This window comes from Ictidomys tridecemlineatus, chromosome 3, assembly GCF_052094955.1.
Source record: "Ictidomys tridecemlineatus isolate mIctTri1 chromosome 3, mIctTri1.hap1, whole genome shotgun sequence".
Classification (NCBI taxonomy): domain Eukaryota; kingdom Metazoa; phylum Chordata; class Mammalia; order Rodentia; family Sciuridae; genus Ictidomys; species Ictidomys tridecemlineatus.
In genome coordinates this window covers 1,668,730-1,683,088 of record NC_135479.1, presented here as the reverse complement: position 1 = coordinate 1,683,088, position 14,359 = coordinate 1,668,730, and the positions used below count along the sequence as shown (strand labels likewise).

At 64.5% G+C, this 14,359-nt stretch overlaps 1 protein-coding gene and 1 long non-coding RNA gene across 7 annotated transcripts in view; one reads left to right on the top strand and one right to left on the bottom strand.

Moving 5' to 3' along the window:
* Positions 1 to 10,516, bottom strand: part of Aatk (apoptosis associated tyrosine kinase) — a 33,312-nt gene extending 22,796 nt beyond the window's left edge. The window contains exon 1 of one of the 6 annotated variants that reach the window (XM_078041458.1): positions 10,353 to 10,516. In XM_078041458.1, the coding sequence (XP_077897584.1) occupies positions 10,353 to 10,434 (82 nt within the window). In that variant the 5' untranslated portion in view covers positions 10,435 to 10,516. Of the gene's footprint in view, positions 1 to 4,948; positions 4,971 to 10,352 lie in introns of those variants that run through there. The other 5 variants (XM_078041459.1, XM_078041463.1, XM_078041460.1 and 2 more) reach the window with 5 other exon arrangements.
* On the top strand, positions 4,122 to 8,912 carry LOC120883986 (uncharacterized). Its single transcript, XR_013435800.1, has 2 exons — positions 4,122 to 7,730; positions 7,841 to 8,912. It is a non-coding gene; the product is annotated as an uncharacterized LOC120883986 (long non-coding RNA).
* Positions 10,517 to 14,359: the final 3,843 nt, after the last annotated feature.

The following is a 14,359-nucleotide window of genomic DNA, read 5'->3' as shown; positions in this document are numbered from 1 at the left end:
GCCTCAGGTCTAGCAGCCAGTACCGCAGTCAAATAATGAGCCTGAGGGGTTACAGCCCCAAGTTGGGGGCTGGGTTGTGGCTCAGAGTGGCTCAGGGTGGCAGGTGTGCGCCCTGGGTTCCATCCCCAGATCCCCAGAGAACTAAAATACACAAAATAAAGGTTTTGTGTCCCTCGACTAAACACACATATACATACTTAAAAAGCCCCCAAGTTAAAGGCACCCAGCACAGCCGCCAAAATGACTTCAGGTAAGCGTGTCCAAGAGCTGAGGCCACCTCACACCCAGCACAACCAGCAAGGCGCCACTCGGCACCCCAGGACCCCGCGCACCGAGGGCAAGCTCGTCACCAGTGAGGACTGCAAGTCCTCAACCCCAAGGAGGCGCCCAGTCCCTTCATGATCAGAGACGTCAGAGATGCCAAACCAGGCCAGTGACCAGCAGTCGCGCCCACGGGGGGAGCCAGGGCAGAAATGAGTGAGAGGCACAGGAGCGAGCCACCCCGGCCACCCCGGCCACCGGGCCCACGGGGATGGCCGTGGCTCTTTCTGAAGGAAAGAGGACGAGGCTCGGGGGGGGATGATGGGCACCAGGCCTCTGCACGGCGGAGACACCCAGGACAGCCGAGCATGGGCTCCGTGCAGCGCCTGAGGCCGTGCCACGCAGGCTGTCCACAGAGGCCACGGAGGCCAGGGGCTGGGGTTGGAGAAGGATGGGGCCCCCGGTGACAGGAACTTTCTGGAACCACAGGTGGTGGCTATGCCCCTGCAAACACCCCAGTGCCGCTGACTTGCCCACGAGGGAGGGTGGAGTCTGTGGCCTCACCTCAGCACGTCCCCATGGTGAACGGTGACACCCAGTGCCCACGCCATCCACAGGAAGCTGTGGCCAGCCCAGACCATCCCAACTGGCCCCACGCGTGTGGCAGGGCCACAGGCCCTGGGCACCTCCCCGGCCGGCCAGTCATTGGCCCCCGGGAGCTCCGGCTCTCCCCAACACCAGGTCTCCTCCGGCCCTGGTGTCCTTAGCTCCTACCCAGAGGACACCCAAACCCTCCTGGAACAGGGGCCACAGTCACAACAGACTTCTGTCCTGGAGACCCCTCCCTGGGCCCCACCTTGGCCAGACCCCACTGCAGCTCACCCCAGGGTCAGTCAGGCACTGTGGGTCCCTGAGAACAGCGTGGCCATCCTGGACACTCAGCCCCTTCCACCACCACCTGAGGTGAGCCACGGTGGCCACCAGTGGCTGGACAGGTCCGGATGGGGCGTCGGGACCTCCCGGTGCCAGGCCCACACCCGCCTGGTGATGCAAATGGGATCTCGCTCAGGAAGGAACTGGCGCAACCCGGGTGCTGAGCTGAGGCGGCCACAGGCACCCGAGGGGCGGGCTGCACTCCCAGGTCAGGGGCAGTGCCCCGGGGAGCCTGGGGTCTCCAGGATGCCACAGATGCCCCCTTCCAGCTCCCACAGAGTAAGTAGCAGGGTTCTGGGGTTCCCACAGCAGGCCAGGGGAGAAGGTCAGTGCCCTGTCCCCCCTGGGCCATTGGAGGGCAGGCAGAGCTGTGGGGCAGCGGCTTGGTTTCTGAGAAAGTGCACCAAGGCCCAGACCCGAGGCTCCTTCCAGAATGAACAGAACTCCCCAGAAAGGGGACAGTCCTGTTCCCAGGTGGAGACAGGGAAGAGGGCTGGCACGCGTGTGGCAGGGCCACAGGTCCCGGGCACCTCCCCGGCCGGCCAGTCATCTAGGCCCTCTTCCCGAAGCTCCCAGGACCAAGGTTATGTCCAGCCTTGGTGGACACCTCCACACCAAGAGCTTCCAGACGGCCCCGAGCCCCAGGAGCCCACCACTAGAAGCTGGGCGCTGGGCAGGCGGCCACCAGATTCCATGGAGCCTCCAGCAGGTGAGAGGCAGCCCGAGGGGCACCGAGGGAGGAGACAGCACCCTGAAGGCCCCAAAGGCCCAGGACTTGGCCCTGCCCGCCCGACCTTCCCAATCCCCTCAGCCCCAGAGCCTGGACAGCCTCCCCTGGGCAGGACACGGAGTCAGTAGACGTTCAGCCAAGAGATGTGTGACCTACAGTGACAAACTCAGGGTCCTGCAGGTGCCATCCTGCTAAGGGCCACCAGGACTTAGTTGCCTGGCCAGGGGTTTGAGGCTCCCGTGATGTCCAGACAACTGGGTGCTGTGCCCACTGCCCTGCCAGCAGGGGAGACCCACTGAGGTGGACGTAGCCAGGGCAGGCCATGGGCCTGAGTAGCTGTGGGCTCAGCCTGTGGGCAGGTGGACAGCAGAAATGGAGGTGGCCCACTCCCAGACCCCAGGTCCAGCTCCAGGAGGGCCCCACGGTTGACCAGATTGGTGTCAGCTCCTCCATCGTCACCCTGGGCCAGGGGCAAGAATGTCACCTACACCAAACGCCAGTGAGGAGCCGAGGAAGGGGGGCCCAGGCCAAAGAGGAGCTGGGCACACGCTTTCCACAGCCAGCCCCACATACACCCACGCACACGCATCCCCACATCCCGACACACCTGTGCCCTCCCACGAACACACAGCTGCACACACCCACACACACACACCCACCCCGACAGACACGGTGTGCACACAGGCATGAACGTGTCCACCTGTGTGCGCCTGCACGCACCTGGCACACAGGATCTGCACGCTCACACACGCCCACCCCGCAGCACACACGGCAGTTCTCAGGGCAGTCTGTCCTGGGCCCACAGGGTCCCGCATCTCCCGGGACCCGAAGGCTGCTGCCCGGCCCTGGACAGGCCACCCTGCGTTGGCGGCTGGAGAGGCCTAGGGACAGCAGGAAGCTCTGCCAGAGCGGCCAGAGCGACAGCCCTGTGCTGACCACACCAAGTCCTGCCTGGTGTCCTCCCTCCAACGCCCCACCATGCTCCCTGACCCCCCAGGCCCTCTGAGGCCCGTCCAAGGGTGGGGTGGTGCCGGACAGGAAGCCCCAGGGCAGCCAGCTCACTGGGGAGGCAAGGTCAGGGCCACCCAGAGTCCCCCGCTCCCTCCCTGAAGTGCCCTGCTGCACACGCCATCGTCCTCTCTGCACAAGTGTCATCTCACCGCGGCCCCCGCCTCGGCCTGCCGACACACATCCCTCGGCCCAGACTCTGGCCACCTCGGGCCCCCAGCCCTGACACAGCACCTGGGCAGAAGCCGAGGGCTGCGGAGGAAGCCACAGGTCCTGGCCAGACCCCCGAGTACCGGGAACGCACGCCGGTGCGTTGTTTTTAGCCACAACCGGTAGGACTGCGTGTCAGGAAGAAAAACAAGACCCAGAGGGACGTCCCGGGTCCAGAGCAGCTGGACGAGGTGCCATCCTCGCTGGGACCCCACGGGACGGAGAGCAAGACTGGAGGCCCCGGGGGCTTAGAAGCAGGGACCAGGCCAGTCCAGGCCTGCGTGTCCACACAGAGTCCCAGCACGATCACCCTCCAGCCAGTCACCCCAGAGGCAGGAACTGTGCTCAGGAATGACAGCCTTGGGCCAGAGAGACTCCGGCAGCTCTGGGCGGGCAAGGCCTGGGGCCGTGGTGAGCCCAGGAGGGGTGGGCGGCTCCCCTGGCATGAGTGGCCCACAGCGTCCTGTCTGGCCGGAGCAAAGGCTGCCAGACGTCAGTGCTGTGCACAGAGCAAGCAGGAAGCCTCCGACAGTCTGGGAAGAGGACTCCGCCTGGCCAGTGGGCCCTGGGACAGGCACGAAAGGCCGGCAGGCATCGGGGAAATGCAAGCGAGGCCGCCGAGGGCTAGGTGCACCCCAGGAGGCTGGGGTTAGCACTCACGGCTGGCGGGGTGAGGGGATGGGCATGGGGTGCCATGGCTGCAGGCACGGGGCTTTTATTAGGGGAACAGGAGAGTCCCAAGCTGACGGTGGCGGTGGCTGCGTGACCGTGAACACTAAAAGCCACAGATCCTACCCTCCACGTGGAGGGACCTCAGAAAAGGGAAGGAGGGAGGGCAGGAGGAGGCCCACCAGAATGCTCAGGAGGGCAGCCCAAGTCGGGCAGAACTGAACACTGGCCCCACGGAGCTGACCACCCCTCGCATGGTGGAATAGCCTTCATTAGAGGGCACGGGAGACCCTCGGCCTGCAGAGCCCAGGGACAGCAGCCTGGGGACAGGGCCAAGAGGGCGGCTGGCAGGGGACTGTCACGAGATGGGACACCCACTGAGCCGCACACTGGGGACGGAGCCCATCTGTGTGTGTGCAGGTTGACTAGGAAATGGGGCACCAGAGGACATCCCGCCCCCAGCAAGCCTGACCGGAACCGTGGACACTCCACAGAAAGGAAACCCAGCCGATGGCCAGAGCCAAGCCACTGCTCCACCTGTCTGCCCGCCGGATGCCCCTCCTGCTGGCCCTGGGCTGGGCCCCATGGGGGCAGGAGCCGGCAGCTGCAGACGCCAGGCCCCTCCTTCAGTCCACGGAGAGTGCAGGACAGCAGGCTGCGCGCACAGCCAGAGGGGACCTAGGAGCAAGCCAAGACAGCGTCCTGGACGCCACCCCTGGCCTTGAAGTACAGCCTCAGGGCACAGGTGGCCTGGGCCAGCTCTGGGACCCAGGTCCCCTATCCCTCACCACAGCAAGCCTGAGGCCATCTGCCTGCTGCCCTGCGCCCAAGTGGTGGGGAGGAGAGGCCCCCAGGGCCCCGCGGGTGGATGGAGCTGGACTGCCCTCCCCGGGGCAGGCGAGGAAGGCCACAGCACCACCCTCCCAGGGTGGGCAGGCCTTCAACCCCACCTGCCTCCCACGTCCCTTACCACCTGTGACAGGTGACCCCACTGCCCAGAAGCCCCCCTGCAGAGGCTCTGCCCATGCTAGGTGTGGCCACATCCTCTGGCAGGGTCCTTGTCCCCGCAGAGGCCTGGCATCAGCGTCCTGCCCGCCCCAGGCTGGCACGGCGGAGCAGCCTCACCACCCCACCTACCAGACTCCAGCCCGTGGCTCCTGGTGGCTCCGGCTGCGGCTCCGCCCCAGAGCGTGGCCCAGGAGCAGCAGCCCACCCTCACCTGCCCCCGCGGCCCCGGCCCCCAACCCAGGCCCTGGAGGAGGCAGGGTAAGCCGCGTGACCAGCCTGCTGTGACAGTCCTCAGGCGACCGTGGCCCAGACAGGCGGCCTGGGAACTGGCTCCGGCCCCTGTCCGCTGCCCTCATTTCCTCTGCCGGCTTCCTCTGCTGGGGGTGGGGAGGCCATGGCCGCCGGTCCTGCCGCTGCTGGTTCTCAGTGACAGCAGGCGGGGCCAGACGCTGAAGCCCTCCCAGCACCGTGGCCCTGGGGGGGGTGACGCGAGTCTCTCCACCAAGGACCCACCTGGGGACAGGACGGAGCGACCCAAGGCTCCGGGCAGCAGGCCAAGCTCCCTTGAGGTGAGCTGCCCAGACTCCCACCCACCAGGGCAAGGCTGGGTTGGCTCCCTCAGGCCCACCTGGTCCTGCCCCCAGGGCCAGCCTCTAAGAGGGACAGGCCTCCTCAGAGCCCAGGAGGGCCTGGCAGGGGGCTGGGAAGAGCTCCCCCAGCAGGACAGGTGTTGGGGACAGCCATGCCCCAGACACATCCCTGCTCAGCTCCATGCCACGTCCGAGCATACCAGGTGGGTTGTGGACCCCCCACCCCTGCCGTACCCAGCAGGGCAAGTGGCTCCGGGGGCCTCCTGCTGCACCCCTTCACACTGGGGTCAGGTCAGCCACCTCCCCTTGCTCTACTGCATGGATGTCCCTTTCCGGGGGGGGGGGTCACAACTCTCTGTACAGGGAGGAGGCTGCGGCCAGCCTGAGGCTGAAGCTGGGTGGGCTGCAGGCAAGGCCGTCAGCTCTGGCCCCAGAGGGACCAGGGGGACAGTCTGCACAGTGTCCTGGGGCTGCCTAGCAAAGTGCCAAGACTGATTCCCCCGGTTCTGGAGGCCAGAGGTCAGGTCCAGGAGCCCGCAGGGCCACGCTTGCCCAGCAAAGTCCAGGGGAGGGTCCTCGCCTCCCGTCCCTGCCTCTGTCCTCTTGTGGCCGTCTTTCTGCCAGTGTCTGTGCTCCCTCTTCAGGTGGCCCCCCGCCTGGCCTGGCCTCGTCCTCACACATTCCGTCTCCATGAGCTAGTTCCCATGTGGCCCCCTCCGAGGTCCTGGGTGGGCACAAATCTGGGTGACACCCTTCCACCAGCCTACACCTCCAGAGGAGCCCTGGGGAGGGACGGCGGCATCCAGGGACCAGGCTCCCAGGCCACAGGCGAGTGAGGGGACTCAGAGTCTCGGGAGCCACCCCACCGCAGGGGCTGCCGAATCTCACCAGACACTCACTCGTCCACAGTCACGCAGTCCACGCAGGCGGTCAGGGCTGGGGCACAGCGTGGGGGTCTGTGCACCCTGAAATGCACAGAGGCACAAGGCAGAGCCTGCCTACACGTTTCAAGTCACAGCCACCACAGGTCCAGCCAGGCCATCTGGGGGACTCAGGCCCACGCCAAAGCCAGCAGCACCGGCCGGCCCAGTTCAAGTCACCCGAGAGAGGGTCTGGCCTGGGAAGGTCCAGGGAAGGCGGCTCCAAGCCTGGGCTCTGACCACAGAAGCCACAGGTACAGACGGCGGAGGGCGTCCACTGCCCCTGCGTGTGCCCAGGTGCGGGTGTGCGCGTCAGGTGTGTGTGGGATCAGTGGGCGTGAGGCACAGGGGCGCATGTGTGTACGTGTTCACGGGTGCATGAGCCCGCAGGGGCAGGTGGGTGGCTGGGCCCCGGGCAGGGTGGGAGCAGGTAGAGCCCCTCTGGGGGAAGGGCACACCCCACTTCCTGGAGAATGTGCCAGAAGGGAGAGAAGGGGTTTCCCTCCCTGCCCAGGGCCTGGGACCTCACTTCTCCTCCCTGGGCCTCATGAGCTCCCTCCTGGGCTCCCAGACCCGTCCCCCGCACGGCCAGGGCTCCTGTCCCCAGGAGACGCTCTGCCCTCACCAAGCCCCACAGCCCCAGGCTGCAGGAGGCGGGGTCACGGCTTTCTGGTTTCCAGGGCCCATCTGTGAGCCAGGAAGCAGGACTGGGATAACACCCGGCTGTCCCAGGGCACCTTCTCGGGCCCTTGAGCCCCCTGAGTCCCTCACCCCTGTGCTGCTCGACCAGGCCTGGTCTGGGCCTCGGCCTCCTCTGCTGCATGGTCACTGTGGGCCCTGGTGCGCCTGGCTGTGTGCCTGGCCACACATGGGCCTGGGAGGAGCCACTGTCCTGGTGAGGCTGGGCCTCCCCAGAGAGGAGGATGTGAGCCGAGGGGCTGGAGGATGGGGTGGGAAGTGGGGAAGGTGCTGGCCCAGCTGCCCTGTCCTCCACGAGTCTCCACACACTCCAAGTGCTGCCGACTGGTCCAAGACACTGACCAGGGACAGCCTTGACAAACACAGTGCTCCACAGCAGGGAGGATACCACAGCCCCCAGCTTAGAGATCGGGAAACGGAGGCACAGGCAGGGCCAGGTGCACAGGAGGGGGCTGGTGAGCACACTCTGGGCAGCCTGGCCCAGCGCTGCCCGAGCCGTGCCCGGAGGCCTGGGGGCGATGCACTGCCACCCAGCGCTGCCAGCACCTAGGACAGCTCCAGGCCCAGGAACCACAGCACCCTGATGGAGGCCTGAACCAGCAGGAACCCACGGAGGCCCCCGGTCATCCAGAGGCTGGGAGTGAGAAACGGGTCACCCCTGCCCTGGGGCACCGGGCAGGAGCAGTAACCCCACCCCTCAAGGTCAATCACTACCTCCTTCCCAGCCCCCTCCAGCTGCCCCTGTTCCCCTAAGACAATCCCCTCACCCTTCATTTCTTGGTTTCCATTCTCTGCCCACCTGGTCTACCCAGGAAAAGGCTTCACCTGTGCAGAGCTGATCTCAGAGAGGCTGGGTGATTGGCCCAAGACCACACAGCATAAAAGCCACCTGACTGCAACTGCCATGGAACGTTCCCCAGTCACCCATGTCTTGGGTGTCAGGAAGCCAGGGAAGAGCCAGACCCAGATGAGCAACTCTTCCTGGGCTCCCCTGCGCTGGCCCATATCACCCCAGGAGTGAGCATCCAGGCCTGTCCCCTAAGCACCCTGTCCTGCCCAGTATGGCTGGTGGGGGTGGAGGGGGCCCAGGCAGACCCCAGCAAGTGCCAACGGCCTCCACCTCCAGCCCAGCTTCTGCAGTCTCAGACACATCTGCCCACACCACCTGTCCCATCAGACTGCTGTCACCTCCGTGCAGACCAGGACCAACTCCTGTGATGGACCAAGAGCTGGTCATGGGCACAGGGCATAGGCTGGAGACCATCAAGACCCTGTGCCTGGCGCTGCAGTGACCAGTGAGTGACCCATAAACAAACTGCAACCATTGACAACATGAGCCCCCTCTTCCCTGGGTTCTGCTGGCCCCAGAGGACCACCCACAGATGCCAGCTGAGCTCAGAAAGGACCATCTCTCTCTCCATTATGGAGCCACTGTGGTCACAGGGAGCCACTGTGGTCACAGGGAGCCTCAGGCACCAGGCTGTGCCCCAAGACTGTCTGGCGTACCTGCATGCCTCCAGAGCAGAGACTGCCAAGCAGCAAGCAATACACCCCCCCCCAACCCAGGCTCCAGCACTGTCCCATTGGACAGACGGGAAAATGGAAGCCCAGAGAGTCAGGGAAGGACAGAGGAATCTCAGTGGGGGACAGCAGGTTCTGGATGCTGGGCTAAGTACAGCCAGAGGCTCCTGCCTCTCCTTCCCCACACACGGAGCCCTCTGGGCCTGTGGGTTACCCCTGCAGGAGCACTCTCTCCCATCCCTTCACCTCCTGGGTAGCCCCAGGACAGGTGCGGTGCCGGGGTACAGTCGTGGCGGGGCTCTCTCCCTCCTCCCAGCAGCTTTCTTCCCTCCTAGGTCATTAAAAGGACACGTTGTAATGACACTGATCACAGCTGCCTACCAAGTCTATGCCCATGCTCAGAGCTGCTGTTCCCCTACGGTGGGGAGGGTCTCTCTTGCCCTGGACACCTGGTTCAGGGTCAGGGTGCAAAGACCCCACCAGGAGAAGTCTGCACCCAACAGAGAGAGCCAGACTGAGATGGGCTGAAGGGCTCCTCCCTCCTGGGTCAGTCCTGGCGTCCACCTCCACTCCCCAGCAGTCCCAAGGCCGCCCATGTGAGCCTGGACCTGCTTCCCGGCAGGAAGACCCAGGCTTGCTGGACAACGTCTGGCATGGATGCTGGTGTGTGGCCTGGGGAGGCTCAGCCCCTACCTCAGCCCACCAGTTACTGCTGCTGCTGCTGGGCTCTGAGCCATCTGATGATGGTGGCACTGTGGTCTCTGAGCCCCTCAGGTCACCCCAGGAAGTCATTTCCAAGCAAGTGATACCCATGGCCTTTAGCCAAGCAGACAGCCCTCCCCCAGGAACAAATGCCTTCAGACCTGGTCTGCCCAGGGGACCCCGTGCATCACTGCCCATGCTGGCCCCCCTCCAGGGAGGAGACCCAGGAGAGCCATCATGTGCAAGCCTGGCTTTGTTTGGGCTGCATCAGCTCGTGCCAGAGCCCCAGGGACGTGGAGGTGGGACTCAAGGCCCCTGGGCAGGGGCTTATCCCCCACTTGGGCTCAGAGGGGCTGGGAGCTAGAGACAGCAGAGGAAAAGCCACCTCCTAGCCACACCTGGGACTGCCCGCTGTCCACCTCCTCTGCCCACCCAGCTGCCACACCATAGCCCAGCAACCACCGGTAAACATGTCACTGCTGGGTCCACGGGGTGGGGGTGGGGCCTGGACCTAGTCCTGGGCAGCCAGCTTGACAGCCCCACCTCTGCTTCACCTGCTGCCCAGGGCCTGGGCCCCACCAAGGCCCACTCTCAGCCTCCACCTGGTAGGCCAGCCACCACCTCCCCTGACAGGGAGCCCCAGAACCAGCTCTGGGCCTGGTAAGGAGCCCCCCAACCAAGACTACAGGCCAGCAAGGGTCCACAGAAGGCCTGTGCCCCAGCCCAGATGCCACCCCCCTCCACGCACCTCCCTAAGGGCTCTGAGCCATGGCAACCTCCTCTCCTGCACACCTGGGGCCAACCTGAGCCCTCCGAGCCCTCCCCAGTTACCTGTGCTGGGGAGGCATCCCAGGGACACAGGACCCAGCCACCACTGCCAGCCCAGCTGTGCCCTGTCTGGGCCCCAGGGCCTGCCCAGTTCCACAGACCTGTAGGGGTCCTGCTAAGCTTGACCCTGCTCCTCTGTGCCGGCTCCAGGCAGAAAAGGGGTTAATTTCCATGCAAAATGGGAAACCCAGGCCGCAGCAGCACCCTGCCCGCAGTGGGAGGCAGGTGGGGGTGGGATGCAGCCAGCAGGCCCAGGGGCAGGCGCGGACTCACCGGGGTCGAAGTGCGAGCTGAAGGCAAAGCTGGGGTTGAAGAAGGAGGACGACATGGCCAGGGCCAGCAGCGCGACGGGCATCCCCCGGGCGGGCGCTGCGCTCAGGACGCCCGCGGCCCTGGCCCGCGCCGCGGCATCGCCCAGCGGCCGCCGCAGGTGCGGAGCGCGCGGCCCCCGCGCCCAGCGCCCCCAGCCACCGCAGCAGCGCGGGCACCGGTGGGGGCGGCGACAGACGAGGCGCCTCCGCCCGCCGCCGCGGCGCCGCGGGGCTCCGGCTGGTGCAGTCCGAAAACACGCGGGAGCGCGCGCGGGGGGGGGGCGCGGAGGCCGGGGGCACCGGGCGCGGAGGCCGGGGGCACCGGGCGGGGGGCACCGGGCAGGGGCGCGGAGCGGGGCCGCAGAGGTGGGGGGGTGCGGAGCGGAGGCCAGGGGCACGGAGGCTAGGAGCGGCACGGAGGTCGGCGAACACGGAGGCTGGGAGGGGGCGGGAGGCTAGGGGTGGAGGCGTCGGGGGCTGGCATCGCCGACGCAGGGTCCGGGCGGCACGGGGGTCAAGGCAGGCTTCGGAGGCGACCGGGGTCCCCCGCGTGCCCTTTGGGCGGCGCCTGCGCTGGCGGGGTGGGGGGCTATTTTTGCACGACCGCCTGCGGCTGTGCCACGCTGCGACAGCCGTGGAGAAGGAACTGGCCGCCCCCGCCGCAGTGAACAGCGCTCCGGCGGGCGACAGCGAGGGGCTGCCTCCTCCCGCCCCTCCCCCGCCCGCAGCCATTTTGCCCCGCTGCGGTGGCGCTGCGGGGGCAGCCCGGCCTGGGCAGAGCCGGCTGTAGCCTAACTAGTAGTAGAGACTAGTAGAGTTGGGTCTCCTGTACCTCCTGCTCCTTGATGCTTGGGCCAGTTGCAAAGCCCCTGGATGGCCTGTTGGAGGACAGGGGACTGCAGCAGCCCGGGCTGGGGGAAGACTTAGGACAGGGTTTGACAGAGGGGTCAGCAGGGCTGGGAGAGGGCTCCAGGACTCACCCATTTTTTTCCTAGGGTGGATCTTTGTGCAGAAAGTCCACTTCTCATGTGCCAAGCAAGGGACCCTTCTCTGTCTCCTCAGATCTCAGGGGTCTCCTGCAGTGGCAGGTACACCCCAAGCCTGCCCAGGACGCTGGGCTGTCCAGACCTCCTTTCTGTCCCAGAATAAGTGGTGGATGCTCTCTGGGCTTTGCCCCAGTCTGCTGTGGACCAAGGAGCCACAGGGGTGAAGCAGCCCCCAGCAACTCAAAAGGCATCTATCTGTTCACCTTGTCCAGTCTGTGCCTTCTGGGGACTCAGGAGAACCAGAGGACACTGGACTGCAGAGATAGTTCACAGCCCTGGGGACGGGGTGCTGCAGTGGCCCCCTGAGGGCTGTTGTCCAGGAGTGCACCAGTATAAGGGACAGAGGTTAGATACCCTGCAGCAACACTGCTCAGCCCCTATATGGAGGGCCAGCCTCTGCCCAGCCTGGCAGGTACCCCCGACACCTGGACCTGGGCAGGGGAAAAGTCCAATACCCCCAGTGGGTGCTAGTTTTAGGCTGAGAGGGAGTCTCTGTCCAGACTCTCAGTGCCCATGTGGCCTGCCCCCTGACCAGGTCTAAGATGGCTCACCTGGAAAGAACAGTGGTTCAGGATTTGCCTGTGAGCCCGTGTGCAGACATGTACACAGGGGGCCAGACAGGGTCGGAAGCCTTTGAGTTTCAGGTGCACCTGAGTCCCCAGGAATGGCATGAGCAGAGATGGGCCTGCCATTCTGGGGGTGGTCACAGGCCACTGGTCCAAGTACAGGCTTCTGCCCATTCCAGGGCAGAGTCGGCTAGCACCCCTAGGTGAGAGGACCCCGGGGATGTAGCCCTGCCCTATCTCTTGGCCTGGAGGAGAGCATGGTACCCCAGACCCTTCAGTGCCTCTGCAGGAGCCCTGCCTAACAGTGGAAAATGACCACCTGAGTGACCAGGACTCCCAGTGGGCCTCAGCCTACAGTGTGGGGGTCACAGAGGTGCCAGCTGCTGACACTAGAGGGTACTGTTAAGTCCTGTAGATGCCAGGGGTGGAGGGTGGCCAAAGGAGCTGACTCCAGGGGCCTAGCCTGGTGAGGGGGTGTTGCCGTCCAAGAGGCAGATGCCAGCAGGCTTTGGAAGGAGTTCCTGGGGGGAGGGGAGATGCAGAGGAGGAGCCTCCAGGGGTCAGAGGGTGGCAAGGGCTAGACCTGGAGGAGGCTGGGGCAAGGGAGCACTCAGGAGTAGAGCTTAGGGGACACCAGGAAGCTGGGGGATTGCGTCCTTCTCAGGTGAGTGGTGAACAGCAGGGCATGTCCACACGGTGCAACGGTATTGCTCCCCAAAAAGATCCAGGCTGTGGCAGGTGCTGTACCAGGGATGAGCCACAATGCATGGTGCTCAGGGACAGAGGCCAGTCTTGGGAGGGTACAATTCTGTTTATATGAAGTGTCCAGATGGGGCAAGTCCACAGGGACAGGAAGTAGCCTGACGTGCCAGAACCCTGGGGAGGGGGAGACGGTAAGTGATTGCTGGCTTCTTTGAGGGTGATGAGAAATGTCCTAGGTCTCGTGAATATGCTGAAACGCACTGCGCTGCTGAGCTGGTCCTGGGGTGCACCGTGGCTCCAGCACCCAGGAAGCAGAGACAGAGGATCCCTGATCCCAGGAGAGCAGCCTGGCAACAGAGCAAGACCCTGTCTCAAAACAAAAACAAAAAAAGTGACACCAAATTGTAGACTTCAAGTTGATAGTTTCATGATGTGAGAGTCATATCTCAATAAAGCTGATGAAAGTAAACTTAGTCGGCACTGGGGCTGTGGCTCAGTGGTGGAGCACCTGCCTCAGGTGTGAGGCACGGGGTTTGATTCTCAGCATCACATAAAAATAAATAAATAAAAAGATATTGTGTCCATCTACTAAAAAATATTTTAAAAAATAAACTTAATAGTTAAGGTAACCAATATTTTAATGCAATATTCTGAAGAGTCAGAATTAATAGAGCCGGGCAGGGTGGCTGGTGGCACTCACCTGTAATCCCAGCAACTTGGGAGGCAGAGGCATGAGGATGGACAATTCGAGGCCAGCCTGGGCGACCTAGTGAGGCCCTGTCTCAGGGGAAATAAAAGGGTGTGGCTCAGTGTAGAGTGCTTGCCTGCTACGCACAGGCCCTGGCTCCAGTTCCCAGCATCACGCACACAGAAAGTCAGTGTGGAAAAGTTCACAATGAGTAAAATGACACCGCTGTGAGGAAAGCCTGGGTCACAAAGACTGCCGGGCCCCTGGAGCCTGGCCACCCCTGCCCAGGGTCCCATCCCACGTGCTGGATCCAGCCGTGCCAGACACGGGGTGGGGGGGGCAGCCGGAGCACACAGTGGTCTTTGTCCCCTCCCTGGCCTTCCCAGCCTCACGCTCCTCCTGCCTGGAGAACTCCAGCAGGGTCACCTTCCACAAACTGGGACCCAGGGGCGCAGGGAGGGGCGCTAGTGAGGGGCTCTGGGCAGAGGGAGGCAGACAAGAGGAGCCAGAGGGTGGGGAGGCCCCGGGAGGACTCTCGGTCTGAAATGGAGTTCCCACCCACGGCTCCAGGGCAGGGCTTTGCTCGATCCCAGCCCTACCCTACCCCTCCTCGGTGGTCTTGGGGAGATCCCCCAGAGCCGCCCATCACTGGACAGACCTGCCCTCACTGGACAAGTCTTTAGCTTTTTTTTTTTCCAGTGCTGGGGCGGAACCCAGAACCTTTGGGTGCTCTGCAGGCAGGCTCCACCACTGAGCCACCCCAGCCCAGGGGACCCTTCCTCACACCTGCAGAGACCCTGGGTCCAGGTGAGGCCACTCCACCATGACCAGGGGCGACGACTGAACTCACTACAGCAGGGAGGGGCCTGGGCAGGGAGTGCAGAGTGGGGAGCACGGGGACAGGTCATCCCCTTCCTAAATTCATCCCATAAGCATTTTAATCCTGACAGGCCACCTTCACACTCCC